The sequence below is a fragment of the Coenobita brevimanus genome, chromosome 57 (genome assembly GCF_032717465.1).
Source record: "Coenobita brevimanus isolate Jiangsu-jjx chromosome 57, ASM3271746v2, whole genome shotgun sequence".
Classification (NCBI taxonomy): domain Eukaryota; kingdom Metazoa; phylum Arthropoda; class Malacostraca; order Decapoda; family Coenobitidae; genus Coenobita; species Coenobita brevimanus.
Genome location: NC_137010.1, coordinates 30,203,353 through 30,220,288, shown reverse-complemented (window position 1 = coordinate 30,220,288; position 16,936 = coordinate 30,203,353). Strand labels below are relative to the sequence as shown.

Genomic DNA, 16,936 nt, shown 5'->3' with positions numbered 1-16,936 from the left:
CATGAGAAGATAGTTGTGTTGCTGACCTTAGTTGTTAATATGTGTTTGTCAGCACAAACTTCATAGAGGGAACTTAACTGTGAATCACTGTGTATGTTTTTTTTCTTGTCAGCCAACAAGCATAGTGCAGTTTTATCCTCCTGCTGCTTGCACCTCCCTGACACTGCACAGTGAGTGGGGTTTGGTGGCGTGTGGTACAGCGCACGGCTTTGCTCTCTACGACATTGTGCAGAAGAAGAATGTCCTTGCCAAGAGCACTCTCAGCCCTCTTGGTTAGTTACACACTTTTGTGCAGTCACAGCCAGTGGTTCCTGTACCTGTTTGATGCTGTCATTGCTAAGTTGTTTAGTGGTCTAAGGCATCAGGTGGTGTAAGGTATTGTGCACAGCATGTTGATTTGAACCCCTAAGAGGCAGCTCAAGGTTCTTCAGTCATATTCAGTACCTTGGGATGGAAGAGGTGGTCTGGATGGTGATGATGATGATGTTGCCCTCAGGGACCAGGGCTGGTCACCTTCCCGTACCTCCTAAATCCTGGACAGTTCATGATTTTTTTTTTTTTTTTTTTTTTTTTTTTTTTAATATAATTTTTTTTCTTTCGTGAAATTGGTGCTGGAGAAGGTAACCTGATAAAAAACTAGTCTTTCATTTGCAAATAGACACTAAGGACATCTTTGTAGGTTCTGCCATCTTGCTGTGGTTTTGAGTTGAAGTATATATAACTCTTAGCCATTTTGCAGCAAAAAATTGCAAAATCAGAGACCTGAGAGTTTGATATGTAACAGAAGCGTTAGAGGCCACCTTTATTACTTACTGGCCCATCCAACACTAATTGGGATGACAAGAGAGCCACAGTATGTATTGGAGTTGAAAAAGAGGAAAAAACTGTGCACATCAGAGGATATTTGAGGCACTGAGTTCATTACCTGGCTAAGCGCCAAAATGGCCGCCAAGCACCTACATGCACCAACAAGTAGCTAAATCATCCTTCTATACATTGGAAATAAAAAAGTGCTAAGAAACAACCTTCAAAGGGGTCAAAATCCTGGTTAAGTAGACGTGTGTTGCGCCGTTGCTCCACACAGCAAAACCGTCCGGTTCCTCACTAGTGCTCAAGGCGAGCAACTGGGTCCAGAATTCCGCGAGCTGTATGGTGGCTTTTCCTATAAGTTCAACCTTTCCTATGTTCCTTATGTCAACTCCCCGTAGTGTTGAAGCGAATGTGAGAGCATTACTGGGCTGTATCCCAGCCCCTTTCCTTACCCCCCTTGAAGCTGGCCAATCAGATAGTCAGGTTGCACTGCAGCTAGCCAATAAGCTGATGCCTGACACTACTCCCACCAGCAGCTGTGAAGGGGAGAGGAGATGGGACAATATTATTTTGCAGGTGCTTTTTCATTATTATTATAATATTTTTTAGCCATTATTACTATTATTATTATTGCCATTTTGTTTGTGAAGTTACTGGTACTTGTAGCATTTTTTTTTTTTTTTTTTTTTTTCCAGGTTACAGGGATTTTCTAATAATGTCCTCATACATTGAATGCTGTCTTTCTTTTTTATTATTGTCAGCAATATAATAATTTATTATGTTTTTCTTGATGTTTGTGATGTGGTTCGTGTTTTTTGGTGATTAAAAACTCCGAGAAAAACACGCACAAAGTTTCTGACAGTTAAACTGCTATTATTGTGAAATAGTAATACTTATGTCATGGAACTTTGATTTCATTCCACAGTATGACACTCCTGAGACATTATGCTGATATATTACTGACATCTTGATGTATTTCTGCAGTTATTTGTAGGATAAAAATTTTTCTTAGCTGATCGGTCCAGCAGTGGGGGACAAAATTTTACTTCTTCACACGATATCATCATGATAAATGACAGATAGTGCAAAATAGAGGTTATTACAATAAAGAAAATGCCATAAGCTACATAAAAAAAAAAAAAACATCAAAATAACACAAGTGGTTACAGAGATATCAAAGTTTTAAAGTCGCCAGACTTTAATCGCATATTCTGGCGTTTTGTGGTGTTGGCGCTTAGCCCAGTAATGAGCTAAAGGAAACTGATCACCCTTACAGGATACAACCAGACATCTTTCACCTCAGACATGTTGTGTGTCTGTCTGTCAGTCTGCTACCAGTGCTGTGCACTCTCTAAATACTGTACCTGTTTGTGTGTCACTGTATGATTGGCAGCCTGGCAGTGTGGGCATGTATTGTCCGTGTTCTTAACAATCCTGTGTTGGTTTGTTCTGAATGTTGGGTAGTGGCCACAGCATAGTTTGCTCAGATGTACTCTTCCTATTCTGTTTAACTTTTCCTCTGATTTGTGTATGGGTGGTGAAGGGCAGCTAAGGACTGTGTTTGGCCCTAAACTACTAAGGGCCATGTTTTTTAGTATAGTGTACATGTGTCTTGTTATGTTTGTGTGGGTTGGTGGAGGTGTTTGAATGGTGTTGTGTATCTCATTGTAGCAATGTTCTCGAGTGTTTTTAATGTTCCTTGGTGTTGGTGGGTGGTTGTGCATGTAGTGTGATGGGTGTTGTGGTTTGGTTTGGCAGAAGCTGTGTATTATATTCTTTGCATGTTCAGGTGTTTGTGGAGATCCAAAACATTGATCTTGAAGTGTAAATGTTTAGTGGGTGTGATCTGTGTGCAACCTGCTATTGTGCGAAGCACTTTGTTCTATGCGATCTGTAGTTTGTGTTGTGCATGTGAGATGGATGCTGCCCATGCTGGACCGTCATAGTGTGAGATGAACCTGATGTATTGTTAGTACATTACTGTAGTTTGTTTTGCCCATGTTTTATCCAAAGTCAGCAGAGTCAGTGCTGGTGAATGCTTTGAGTTTTTTGAGACTGGTGCTGCATTTACTTGTAAAGTCTGCTGTGAGTGGTGCAATTGTCATGGTGTTGTAGTGCGGCCATACGTCAAACATGTGTTTCTCTAGTACCAATCACCTTTAATATGGTAGACATATAATATTCAGTAAAAAAAGAAATTAGTTTAGTATGGAACATTTAAAAAATCTGAGGAGGTGTTTGGGGGGGTCTATTATTCTGGGAGTTCCTGGAAGAGGTGCCACACCCAAAGAGAACATGGATTAGCCAGGAGAGGTGCAGCAGCCAGTTGAAACATTTGTTTGCATGTGACATGACAAAGCATCAGTGGCAATATATTGCAGTTTATTCACTGTTTATTTGCAAAAACGAGCATGTGCAGCATCCATTGCGATGAGCGTCTGGTCAGGATGTTAGTTAAGTGATAACTTGGGTGGGGAGGAAGCAAGGACCCACGCGTAAACCCAGCTGTTCGGCACTGTGTGCCAAGTTCAAAGTATAGCTGATTTCCCCCCCCCCCCCCAGGCCTGGGCCCAAAATGTTTGGACAATGGGGAGTCCGGTTATTAGGCATCCGGATATTAAAGGGATTACAGGCAAACCCCGATTTAAGGATGTAATTGGTTAAGTAAAAACCCATCGCTAGGCAGTGGTATCGCAAATTGGGGACAATTAAAATATAAAGTATAGGGGTGCATTTATGATCCTTGGGTTCCCAACCAAGTCCTAAAAGCACTCAAAAAAAAAAAAAAAAAAAAAAAAAAAAAAAAAAATTTTAAAGCCAATCTGAATGGCCTACCAGCTATAAAAGAAGCTAACCTAAGCCTAACACCTGTAAATAACCCATTAAAGTAAACAAATAAAATCTGAAAATCATTAAAAATAGGTCAGAAAATATCAAACACATTCCATCATTTACTTCTTCTAAGTCCATGTCTGGTCCTGGTCATCATCCTTGCTATCCTCCCTGAGGGTAAGAGACATGTGGTGCTCCCTAGCACTCACTCATCCTCCTCAAAGCCCTCAAACCCCATCATTAAACCGGGGTTCAGCCATCGTTAGGTGGGGTAGGGTGGTATTTTTACTCCCATCACGAATCCAGGGTATTGTGTACAGTGGTATCATAAATCGGGGTTTGCCTGTTTAATGGCTGCCTTTTGTTAATTGGTTAATGACAAGATGCTTATGCACATTTTGTGTTTCTTATTAATTACCAAGAGTTGGCTGAAAATTAGAAGCTAAAATGTTATGTGTTTACAATTTGTCTAATGATTAAGTGTTGCATACTTTTAGAGAACCACATAAGTTACAGTATGTGCTTTATGTTTCCTACTATTTGCCCAGTGGCACAGACGTTACTTACTAGTTGTGAGTATTAATGTGTCTTAATAACATTTCAGTATATAAAAGTATAGCACGGTTATAATTTTATAACTTCTTTAGAATAAGCAACTACTGTATAGCATCTTTTAATTAAAAATCCAAATAGAAAAGCTAAAGGAATTGTGATATTTCAATGCAGCCTAATATATTAATAGAATTTTTTAAAGTACCAGCATTTTTTCACATAAGTTAAACAAAATTAAATTTACAAGCAACATTCAGACTTAGTACTAAATTCCTTAAGTCCAAGAAAGGCAGCAGTAATTAACCCTTTAAGTCCGCTGTGAAGAGTATGTACGATGGTGCGAAGGCTGCAGTGCGTGTGGATGGTGAACTAAGTGAATTTTTCTCTTTGAAAGTTGGTTTGAAACAGGGATGTGTCATGTCTCCATGGTTGTTCAATCTGTACATGGATGGGGTAATAAAAGAGGTACAAGGTAGGGTAGTGGATGTTGGAGTGGCCCTGATGAGAGAGGATAGTGTTTGGAAACTCCCTGTACTGTTGTTTGCAGATGATACTGTGTTGTTGAGTGAAGACGAAGGGGAGCTGCAAGGCTTGGTGGATGAGTTTGAGAGAGTGTGTAAGAAACGGAACCTAAAGGTGAATGTAGGGAAGAGTAAAGTGATGGTCTTTGAGAGAGGTGAAGTCAGTGAATGTACAGCGAGGTTGGATGGTGAGGAATTGGAAAATGTGAGTACGTTTAAGTATTTGGGTAGTGTGATGAGTAAGGATGGAGGTTTGGAGGGTGAAGTGCTTGAAAGGGTACAGCAGGGAAGAAAGGTTGCTGGTTCCTTGAAAGCAGTGATAGGAAACAGGGAAGTGAGCATGGAAGTAAAAGTTACTACATGACAGTATTGTGATACCAACTCTAACGTACGGAAGTGAAGCTTGGACATTGTTGGAAGGACACAAGTCAAGAGTGAGAGCAGTGGAAATGAGTTATTTAAGAGGAGCCTGTGGAGTCACGTGGAGAGACAGGCTGACGAATGAGGATATAAAGGAACGTTGTGGTGTGGATGTGGATGTGATAGGAAGCGTTGTGAGGAACACACTGAGGTGGTTTGGCCATGTGGAGAGGATGGAGGGTGAAAGACTGACAAAGAGAGTGTATGTGAGTGAGGTGGAGGGTGGAAGAGGGAGGGGGAGACCGAGGATGAGATGGAGGGATGGGGTGGAGAGGTATATGAGAGAGGGGTGTGTGAGTTGGGAGCAGGGCAGTGAAATGGCGGGGGACAGGGCGACTTGGAGGCGATTTGTTTGTGGCCACCCCAAACGGGATTGAGGCGTCAGGCAATAGATAGATAGATAGAGAAGTCCGCAGTTATATCAGGCATGGTACCTCTCACTACTGCAGTTCCAGGGTGTTTTGGCCACTTTCACCAAGGGCAAATTGATTGTGTTCTGGCTAAAGAGGAAGAATTTATACACCTGACAACGCAGTCCACACCCTTGTAGGCCTAATGGTTACTGCACAATCGCTCATCAGAGTTTTAAAAAGTTTATAATAGTTACCCCTCGAAAACAATCGAAGACAGCTTTCTAGGTATGTTTGTCAAGTTTCATTCTAACCATATTGTATAATATTATGGTCTAAATATTCCATATGTTATAGTTCAAGCATTTTACCATGTAAGACAGGCAACTGAATGTGGGATATGACCGTATCTTTGAAAAATAATCATTACAGCATTAGTTCACACCTGGAATGGTGGAGAAATACGTGCTATAGTCTAGGGTCATGGAGTAAAACAATCATCATCATCATCCGGACCTCGTTTTCCACCCTTAGACAGAGTGAGGAGTAGCAACGTCCAGACGGCCTAAGTTTGTCCATTTCAATGGGTCACGCATCCATTCACTCATCATTTAATCCCACGGAATCGTGGTTCCATCAGATAGGCCAAAAAAAAAAGTTTCACCACGTTCTATAGCTTCACATATACCTATTTGGTAAAATCAATCTGAACACTGTCACCTTAAAAAGGGGTGCCAAATCACTGGTTATGCATTTCTCCACACAAACTTCATCCAGCTAGCTCAGTCTGTTGTCAGTCCCCTTGCCTCACCAACTTACATACCTCTCTTCCTCACACACTCATCCACCACATCCCTACACCTTCTGCTTGGACTGCCTCACCTTCTCCCTCCTTCAGATTTGCTCAGTTATACGTTTGTCACCATTCTATTGTCATCCATTCTCTCCACGTGATCAAACCATCTCAGTTCACTCTCTTCAATTCTGGTGTCCACAGACTTCCTCTCTTCGTTTCCTTCACGAATCACATTTTTAAGTATCCATTCCATTCTATGTACTCCACATACAGTCCTCAGCAGTCCCATCTCCACTTCTCTTGCTTTTGACTTTTCATTTTCATGCCATACCATAGTCGCACATCCATATGTAAAAGTTGGCACTAACCCTCCTTCATGTAAGCCTCGTGCAACCTCAACACTCAAGCCTCAGTTTCTTATCGAGGCCTTCATAGCACCAACTACTCTCCATCCTTGTGACACTCTACCTTCCACCTCCTTTGCAAATTTTCCTCTTTTTTGTCACTGTACCCAGGTACTGTATTTGAACTCTCTCAGCAGTTCCAGTCTCTCTCCATTCGCAGTCACATCACACTGGGAGTTGCCTTCTCTCTCAGTAACTTTCACTTTACCCTTTCCTACATTTACTCTCAAGGCACAGTGCTTACAGACATCTGAAAAACTCTGCACTAGTCTGCCAAGTTCTTGTCTGATATTTGCAAGTAGTACTGCATTATCAGCATACAACAAATTTGACTTATCTGTATTCCATCCATTACCATGCATTACCAACGCCATCGCTCTCTCCATCACTCATGTTTTTACCTCTCATCACCCCATCCATATATATTGAAAAACTATTGGGACATCACACAACCTTGTCGCATGCCCATATTGATCGTGAGCCAGTCACTTAGATGCCCATTTACCCTTACACATGCTTGACTACCGTCATAAAATCTCTTGATGACGCATAGCAGCCTACCACTTATACTGTACATGTGCAAAACCTTCCATAATCCTTCTCTGTCTACTTGTTGTATGCTTTTTCCAGGTCCATGAATGCCATAAACACCCTATAGTCCTTCTCACATGCCTTCTCCACTATCTGTCTTACTGCATATCCACACATCCTCTGCCATTCCTAAAGCCACCCTGTTTGTCACTCACTAGAACTTCTGATCCCTCTTACTTTATAATAATTCTTCCATATAGCTTCCCTACCACACTCAGTAGACCTATGCCACGATAATTCTTGCACTCACTTCGCTCACCTATTTTTTTTGTATAGGGGTACAATCACTGTCTTTTTCCACTATACTGGCACAGTTTCACTCATCCATGCCTTCTTACATATCTCCAACAAGTACTTAATCCCACTCTTTCCACTACACTTAATCATCTCTACATACATCTCAACCCCAGCTGCATTCCCATTTTTCAGTTGCTTCAGAGTTCTTCATGTCTACGACTATCACGTTTCCTGGCACTGCATTCCTTCTCTGTAACCCCCCAAATCAATCATGTTAACAGTTGCTTTGGTCTCTTCGTTCCCATTCATTTCATCACTACTCAGCCGATTCCAGCACGATTCCGATCATCGGATAATTTTTCCCATCTGATACCGATACCGATAATAATTGGCTTTTGCTTGCCGTTTTACTGCACTAGTTGGTGGCATGGAATAGAGAGGGATACCATACAGCACTCTCATCTGTTGGTCCACATTGTGAACTCTGGCCTCTGAAGACCTTCTGAGGCAAAAACAAAACTTAAGGAAGTACAGGTATACCTCGATACAGTATACGATATGTCTAGATGCCATACCCCAACCTAATGATGGGGTTAGAAATACCACCATACCCCACCTAATGGTGGCCAGACCCCTGTTAAATGATGGGGTTTAATTTTTTTCACCAATTTTGATGATATTTTAGACAAAAATTGTGTGTTTAGGTTGATTTATAAACTTTTTAGACTTAGGTTAATGTGTTTAGTCATAGGTGGGGTGAACATTGTCATTTTGGGGTACAGTTTACTAAGCTTGATTTTTTCCAGACTTATATTTGATGATTTTCAGATTTTATTTGTTGGTTTTAGTGAGTTATTTACAGGTGTTAGGCTTAGGATAGCTTCTTTACAGATTGGCTTTAAACATTTTTTTTGGACTCACTTGGATGGGTTTAGGACTTGGCTGGGGCAGAAACCCAAGGGTCAAAAATGCATCACTATACTTTACATGTTAAATATACCCTGAGATACGATACCCCACCGAACAATGGGTTTTTGCTTAACCAATTGCATCGTTAAACTAGGGTTTACCTGTAGTGTATCACGATTATGCATTGGTGTAAATTTTTTAGATGAAAGAAAGTTATCTACAGACAGACCCCGAGATATGATACCCCTAGATTTTTTTTTTTTTTTTTATGTGTCCGACTCTGGGCATAGGCTTCACAGCCTGCTCTCAAGGCCCAGTAGTCCTCCAACATACCATACACCTCTCTACATGTCACCACTTCAGCGCTAACACCCACCGTCCATATTGAATACATGCTAGGGCTGTCTCATACAGGACTGGTGTATTGGTATTAGCGGGGGTACTTTTATGACATGTCGGCGGGTCATATGGTAGATCAGGAAAGTCTGCTTTTTATGAAATTTAAATCCTAAACTGTTCCCTGCCCCAGCCAGGATTCGAACCTGGGTCCATCAGGACTGCAGGCCGCCTCTCTACCAATTCAGCCACCGCCTCCCCCATGTGATACCTCGGCATAGTGATGGAGGTAGAAATACAGTACCACCTACCCCACCAAACCATTGCCAGACCCTGGTATAATGATTTTTTTTTTTAACCGATTTCTATATTTTGGACTTAAATTTTGTTTTAAGTTGATTTATAAACTGTTTTTAGACTTAGAATAATGTGTTTTAGTCATAGGTGGGGTGAACGTTGTCATTTTAGGGTACAGTTTACTAAGTTTGATTTTTTCCAGACATTTTTTTTTTCATATTTTATTTTTGGGTTTAGGTGAGTTATAAACTGCTTTTAGGCATAGTTTAGCTTGTTTTAATCCTACTGGGAGTTAAGGTTGGCTAGAAACTTGTTTTTAGACTCATTTGGGTGGATTTAGGACTTGATTGGCTGGGGGAAACCCAAGGCTCAAAAACACATCCCTGTGCATGTTAAATCTACCCCGAGATATGATACCCTGCCTAGGGATGGGTTTTTACTTAGCCAATTGCATCGTTAAACTGGGGCATGCCTGTACTCTGAACCTGTTACAGTTTTCACCATGCCATGAAGATGGTCCAAGTCAGGTTGGAAATATTGTACTGTATATACCTAGTACTGTATACTGTATAGTTTTTCCATGTGTGTCCATAATTCTTGTATACAGGACATACAGTAAAACCCTAATATAATGGACTTCAGTATAGCGGAATTCGCTTTTATCAGACTGGAGGAGCCAAGTGGACTAAATTCTTATGCGCAGGAAAAGTCCAATAAAGCCAGAAGCAGTCCTCTCTTGGAAAAAATGAATAAAGAAACAAACAGAGGAGATACCATAATATCAGTCCCTCCTCTCTCTCTCTTTCTCTGTTCCTCCGTTCCTTCCTCTCCTCCCTGTCCCTCTCTGGTGAGAGAGAGAGAGAGAGAGAGAAAGGTGAAATTGAAAATGAAAATTTAGGTAATTGTGAAAATGAGTGTAAAATTGAGGGTGAAAGAGAGCACACAAGTGAATATGGAATGTCAAAGTCAACAGAGAGAGAGAGAGAGAGAGAGAGAGAATAAATACAGAAATGACAAGTGGCGTCCCTTTGGCATAAACAAATGAGGGAGATAGGGATAACCTTGGTCCCTCCTCTCTCTCTCCTTCTGTATTTCCTCCCCTTCTCTCTGCCTCCGGGAGAGATAGATGAAAGTGAATGAAAAAGTGAAGGTTAGTGAAGGCATTGTGAATGTTAAAGTGAAGATGGTGTGAAAATGAAGGTGAAGATGAAAGTAAAAGTGAAGGTGAAAGTGAAAGTGAAGGCAAAAGTAAAAGTGAAGGTGGAAGGTGAAAGTGAAGTCAAAAGTGAAAGTGAAGGTGAAAGTAAAAGTGAATGTGGAAGTGGAGGTGAAAGTGAAGTCAAAAGTGAAGGTGAAAGTGAAGATGGAAGGTGAAAGTAAACGTGAATGTGAAGGTGAAAATGAAGGTGAAAATGAATGTAAAAGTGAAGATGAAGGTGAAAGTGAATGTGAAAATGAATGTAAAAGTGAAGATGAAGGTGAAAGAAAAGTTGAAAGTGAAGGTGAAAGAGAAAATGAAGGTGAAGGTGGAGGTGAATGTGATAGTAAAAGAAGGGAGGGCAAAAGTGAAGGTGAGTGAATAATTGTAAAGGTAAATGTGAAAATGAGAAAGTAAGGTTGCAAGTGAAGGTGAAATGGAAATTTAAAATGAGTGATAGTGAAAGTGAGTGTGAACTTGAATGTGAAATGAGCATGGAAGAGAATATGAAAGTGAATGTGAATGTCAGAGTGAACTGAAAGTGAAGATAAAAGTGAATGGGAAGGTGAAGATGAAGGTGACGACAAAGACAAAAATATGTGAAGTAAAATGGAAGTGCCTAGTGCGGAGAGAGAGAGAGAGAATAAATGCATGAATGACAAGCAAGCCTCTGTGGATAACAAAAGTAGGAGGAAGTCCAGGGGGGAGTCCAGATGTCGCTTTTATCGGACTTTCGCTTTTTTCAGACTGGCTTGGGCCCCAATTAGTCTGATATAGTGAGGTTTTACTGTATTGCCTTGTTTTGAAATAAGACGTAGTTATATAATTTATATATACAGGTATACCCCAGTTTAACAATGCAATTGGTTAAGTAAAAACCCATCGCTAGACTGGGTAACATATCTCGGGATAGATTTAGCATGTAAAGTACCCTGTATAGGGATTCATTTTTGAGTTTTGGGTTTCCCCCTCCCCAACCAAATCCTAAACCCACCCAAATAAGTAAAAAAATAATATTTAAAGCCAATCTAAATGGCCTAACAGCTGTAAAAGAAGCTAACATAAGCCTGAAACCAGTGCCTGTCTCACTTGTAAGCAATCATGGTCACTGGAGAATCCGATCTCTGACTAGTATTCAAACTCGGGAGAGAAGAAGCGACAGCATTGTATACAGTCCCACCATCAGACGGTCCCGTACAATTAAATAAATATGTTATGCATAATAAGAATAATATATGAATGACCAGAGTTGTCCAAGGTGCGAATTGTGACAGAGAATTGTTGATGTTTTGAGAATTCTCTTGACAGGGAATGCGATCGATGATGCGATAGGGATAGCCTTTTCAACGGTCCCTCTTTATGTCATTTTCGTTACTGTTCTGGTTGCTGAGCTCCTTTATTTTCTTCTCTTTGATTTTCCTGCATTTATTTAGAAATTCCTTTGTATTTTCAATGCGTTTTCCCTTGAACAGTCTGAATGTAAGCTTGATTTATAGATCGATGATCCGATCAGGATAGCCTGTTCAAAGGACCCTCTTTATGTCATTTTAGCTACTGTTCTGGTTGCTGGGGGCCTTTATTTTCTTCTCTCTTATTTTCCAACGTTTAGAAATTTATTTGTACTTTTAAAGCGATTTTCCTTGAACAGCCCAAATGTAAATGCATGGTATATCAGTGTCACAGTTTTCATCAGTGCATGAAATATTTACTCCAAGGTTTTCATAGTAATTAATATTTATTTAAAATTATTATTATGTATTCTATAATAGGTTAGATGACAGTTCAATGGTCAAACACGAAATATATTTTGTTGAATCGTCTCGTTGTCCACACTCTTTTGTACCTCATCCTGTGGGCAAGAATCCGTACCCCAAATGACAGTGTTCACTCCACCTATGACTAAAACACATTTATCTAAATCTAAAAACAGTTTTTAAATCAAACAGAACACAAATTTAAGTCTAAAATATCATCAAAATTGTTAAAAAAAAAATAAAAACCCATCACAAAACCGGGGGTAGGGCTACGATAGGCGGGGTAGGGTGGTATTTCTACCCCCATCACTATTCCGGGGTATCGCATTTAAGGGTATTGTAAATAGAGGTTTGCCTGTATACCAAAAGGCATGCTTTGTTATTCCATTCTATTTCGCTCTCAGACTTGGCCAACGCAGCAGATGAAGGCCCTATGTCACGGCGCAAGTCCCTCAAGAAGTCTCTTCGTGAGTCATTCCGGCGGCTTCGACGGGGCCGGTCACAACGCAAGACAGGACGACCTGGAGCAACATCACCGCCACCTGGATCACAGCCACACAGGTGAAGCATAGCACACAGTTGGGGGAGAGGGGGAGAGAGATATTATGTTGATTTAAATTTGGTTTGGTAGGTTTTTAGCTACAAAAGGATAACTCCCTTAAGCCTTTTTTTTTTTTTTTTTTTTTTTTTTTTTTTTTTTTTTTAGGGGAGTTTTAAATTGTTGTGGTTTGGATAGGTTATTTGAATTACATTATATCTTAATATTGACATTCCAGGGCTCCCTGTTTATTAGGAAGAGAGAAAGCTACCAATAAGGTGTTTCATTGTTATAAGAGTGCAAGTTAAAATCAAATTAACTAAGTGATATTGCTCTTCCTCTGCCTCTGTGGGACTTTCGATGTTCGGCAGAGAGGCAGACGGCCGCTGTCGCCGACCATGTACTCGTGGCTTGTGGTCAGTGTTCAGTGGAGGTGGCAGTTGGGAAAGACTTAGCTCCCGTGTCCGCATGATACTGGACATCCGGTGTTGAATGCATACGGACGTTTTGTCATCACATGCAGGTTACAGTCATATTACTCGGGTGCTGAAGGTTTGTTGGGAGTGATAGGACGAGCGTGGAACTTTGACCACTCAGCACAGGGGCGGATGGACATTTTAGCTCTGGTTGTGGGTTACAGACTACTTCCCGCTCACGCCTCGAGCCCAGCGGCCACGATGCCGGATGTTTGAACATATCGGCTGGCTGGCCAAAGTTCTAAGGAACTTTTACGTACAATTAATAACAGATAAATTCTGATAATGGTTTAATGGAGCCAAGGTCCAGCATCTGGATACTGAGAGTTCGAATAAATGAGGGACTACATATGTATATATACACAGTACTCTTGCGTCCAAGACGTTTTGCATCCAAGATGGAGACCATAAATAATAATTCAATATATTGCTGTAATATGGTTTCATACGTCCAGTATGGAGCCTACGGTTCTTAAACGATAATCCAATATATTGCAATAATACATTTTCATACGTCCAATATGGAACCTGAGGTTCATAACAGCTCAAATCCAAGGAGAATACAGTTATGACGGACTCACCCAGTCCAACACGGTTCCCATGCCCAGGAAAGTGAGGTGGTTGCGATGTTGTCCAATAAAATATTGGCATCTATTCATATGATGACCAGGCGGGTCTTGCTTCTGTCTCCCTCACCAGAGCATTGTGAACACACTTTCTGCATGTTGGGCACTGCGTTTGCTCCTAGGTCATTGCCTCTCCTTACGTAACCATGCCTAGGAAACCGTCTGCTAACCCCTTGAAGTCCCCCCACCAACCTTAGGCTACTAAGCTGGAGATAATTGAGCTACTAAGCTGGAGATAACAAGCTCAGAAACACACACTTTCAAGATGAGGGATTTGTTTTGGTGTCAAAATAAGTCTAGGTTGATGTTTTTAGGGGCACTTTTTGAAGATTTTGACAGTGTTGATTTTTTGCATAAGGTCTTGTTTTGGTCCAAGACATTTCTCGTCCAAGACAGGACCCTCATATGACAATATTACCGTCTTGTTCGCGAGGGTATCGTGTATATATATACAGGCATACCCCAGTTTAACAATCTAACTGGTTTGATAAAACCCCATCATTATGTGGGGTATCGTATAATGGGGTACTTTTAACATGTATTTCAATGTGGATCTTTTACCAGCCTTGGGTTTCCCTCCAAACCAAGTCCAAAACCCACCCAGACGAACCCAAAAAACAGGTTAGGCAGTCTAAATGGCCTAACAGCTGTCAAGGAAGCTAACCCAATCCTAACACCTGTAAATAACTCGCTAAAAGCAACAAATAAAGCCTGAAAATCATAAGGAATAAGTTAGAAAATATCAAACACCTCTCATCACTTATTTCTTGTAAGTCCATATCCGGTCCTGGTCGTCATCCTTGCTATCCTTCCCGAGACTAGGGGACATGTGGTGCTCTCCAACACTCAGTCGTCCTCCTCAAAGCCCTCAAACCTGATCTCCAGGGAAGGGTCAGAGGGGGGTGGCGATGGAGTGTGATGCGATGACTGAGGCGGAGGCGATGGGGTGTGATGCACTGGCTCAGGCGGTGGCGATGGAGGTGATGGGGTGTGAAGTGCTGTCTCGAGTTGTGACGATGGAGGCGATGGGGTGTGATGTGCTGCCTCAGGCGGTGGTGATGAGGTGCAATGCGATGGCTCTAGGGGTGGTGATGGAGTGCGATGCGATGATAGAGGAGGTGGTGAGGGAGATAGCTGCGATTTCCAGTGAGGTGGCGAGGGAGACCGCTGCGATGAATGATGAGGTAGCGTTGGAGTCAGTTGTGGTTGCTCTCATCGTGGCGAGGGAGACAGAGACAGTGGCCAAGGTGGTGTGGGTGATGGAGGCCGGGACGAGAAAGGCAGTGACGGAGTGGTAGAGTGCCTTAATGGAGACACAGGTGACACGGGAGACGGCAATCGAGTGGAGGTTAAATCCAGCACAACGGGCCGAGCATGTCATCGACAGGAGGTGTCCCTCGGTGTTTCTCTGCTGGTTGAAGGTTGGGGAGATGCTCTGCTGGGTGAAGGTTGGGGAGATGCTTTGCTGGTTGAAGGCTGGGGAGAAGCTCTGCTGGTTGAAAGTTGGGGAGATGCTGTGCTCTACGAGGGCTGGGGAGATCTTGTGTGACTTGCTGGCCTGGGGGGGGGGGGCTGCTTGAAGAAGACTGTGGTCATAGCCTTCCTGGCCGCCCCCTTCTTCTCCTCCAGCATCGTCCTGTAGACTTTCATCCCCTCCTCGAGCCGATTAGCTGTATCCCTGCTTTGTCCTGGGGGGAGGGGTTGTGTGTTCTCATTAGATCAGTTATCTCCTCCAGCTTCATTAGCATCTCCTTCAGGTTTTTGATGTTGAGAGCTCGGACCTCAGGCACAACCTCCTCCTCTTCTGCCTCCTGGTGCGCCCACTGGATCTCCATATTGGGAAGCTCCTCCCTGTGGCTCTCAAGAACCTCCTCCACATCATCCTCGTCGACCTCCCCGAAGCCCACCTCGTGCGACAGTTCCACTATGTCCTGCCGCACACGCTGAACAGGCGGAGCTTGCATGCCCTCGGAGAAGACAGTGAAGGAGTGGACACACTCCGGCCACAGCTTCTGCCACACACCTTTCATCGTTGCCTGGCTAACCTCATTCCATGCAGCAGTTATATTCTCAAGGGTGTGGTGTATGTTGTACCCCTTCCAAAACTGCTGCACTGTTGTTCTGTCATCACTGTCGCAGGCCCTTACCAACTGCTTCATTGTGCAGTGGAGGTAGTAAGCCTTAAAGGTTGTGACCACCCCTTGTTCCATCAGCTGCAACAAAGATGTGGTGTTGGAGGACAGGAACACCACCTCAATATTGCTGGCCCATTGCTTCATCGTGGGCAGGTGGTTAGATGCGTTATCCACCACCAGGAGAAATCTGTTTGCCAGATTTTCACGTGATGCATACCTCTTCAACACACGAGAGAGGTATGAGTGTAAATAGGACAAACAGATATCTGAAGCCAACCAAGCCTTCTTGTTCGACTTCCAGATAACCCCATGGTTCTCCTTAACATACCCGACCAGAGCCCTGAGGTTCTCGGAGTGGTAGACTAGGAGTGGCTTCAACTTGAGGTCATCCTCATCATTGCCCCTCAGCAACAGTGTCAGCCAGTCCTTCGAGGTCTTGAATCCTGGTGTAGACCTTTCCTCCATTGCAAGATATGTCTTGGTGGACATTCTTTTCCAAAAGAGCCCAGTCTCATCAAAATTCAACACCTGCCTCCCACTATAGCCACCGTCCGTGATGATGCATTTCAGGAAACGCTGCCGCCGCCACCGTATCTGCACTCACCGCCTCACCGTACATCTTCACGTGGTGGAGGTTTTCCCACCTCTTGAACTCGTCAAACCATCCGTGGCCCGTCTTAAAGGTTACAGTTTCATCAAGATCACGCCTGACCTTTAACTTGACCCAGAGCGAGAGAGCCTTAGTGCATATTATTTGCCAGGGCCATGGGTGCCTTGTGCTGGTTCTGATTATCCACTTATGTGCAGAGCATCCGCTCCAGCTCCTCCATTACAGGCTCTTGCTGGCGGGTGATACAAGAGGCAGATAAGGTTGCAACCTCCCCAGCAGCAGCCTTAATGGCCTTCTTCTTCTTTATGATGGTGGAGTCAGTCGACTGGGCCAGGTGGAGAGCCGAGGCTATAGCACACACACACCATTTCCTTTGTCGTGCCACTTAAGGATTTCTAATTTCACCTCCAGTGACAGTCTTAAGCACAGGCTTTCCGGGAACATCATCAGCACCACCGCAAGTAGGCCACTCACCGTCACGACTAGGGTCTCCACTAGCACCACCACTAGTCCCACCACATGCAGCACCCTTACCAGACGTTAT

At 42.8% G+C, this 16,936-nt stretch overlaps 1 protein-coding gene across 1 annotated transcript in view; it reads left to right on the top strand.

The window, feature by feature from the left end:
* l(2)gl (LLGL domain-containing protein l(2)gl) overlaps positions 1 to 16,936 on the top strand; it is a 443,338-nt gene that overhangs the window by 186,816 nt on the left and 239,586 nt on the right. Inside the window, 2 exon segments of the mRNA XM_080274241.1 lie at positions 113 to 272; positions 12,412 to 12,568. Coding sequence (XP_080130367.1) covers positions 113 to 272; positions 12,412 to 12,568 — 317 coding nt within the window.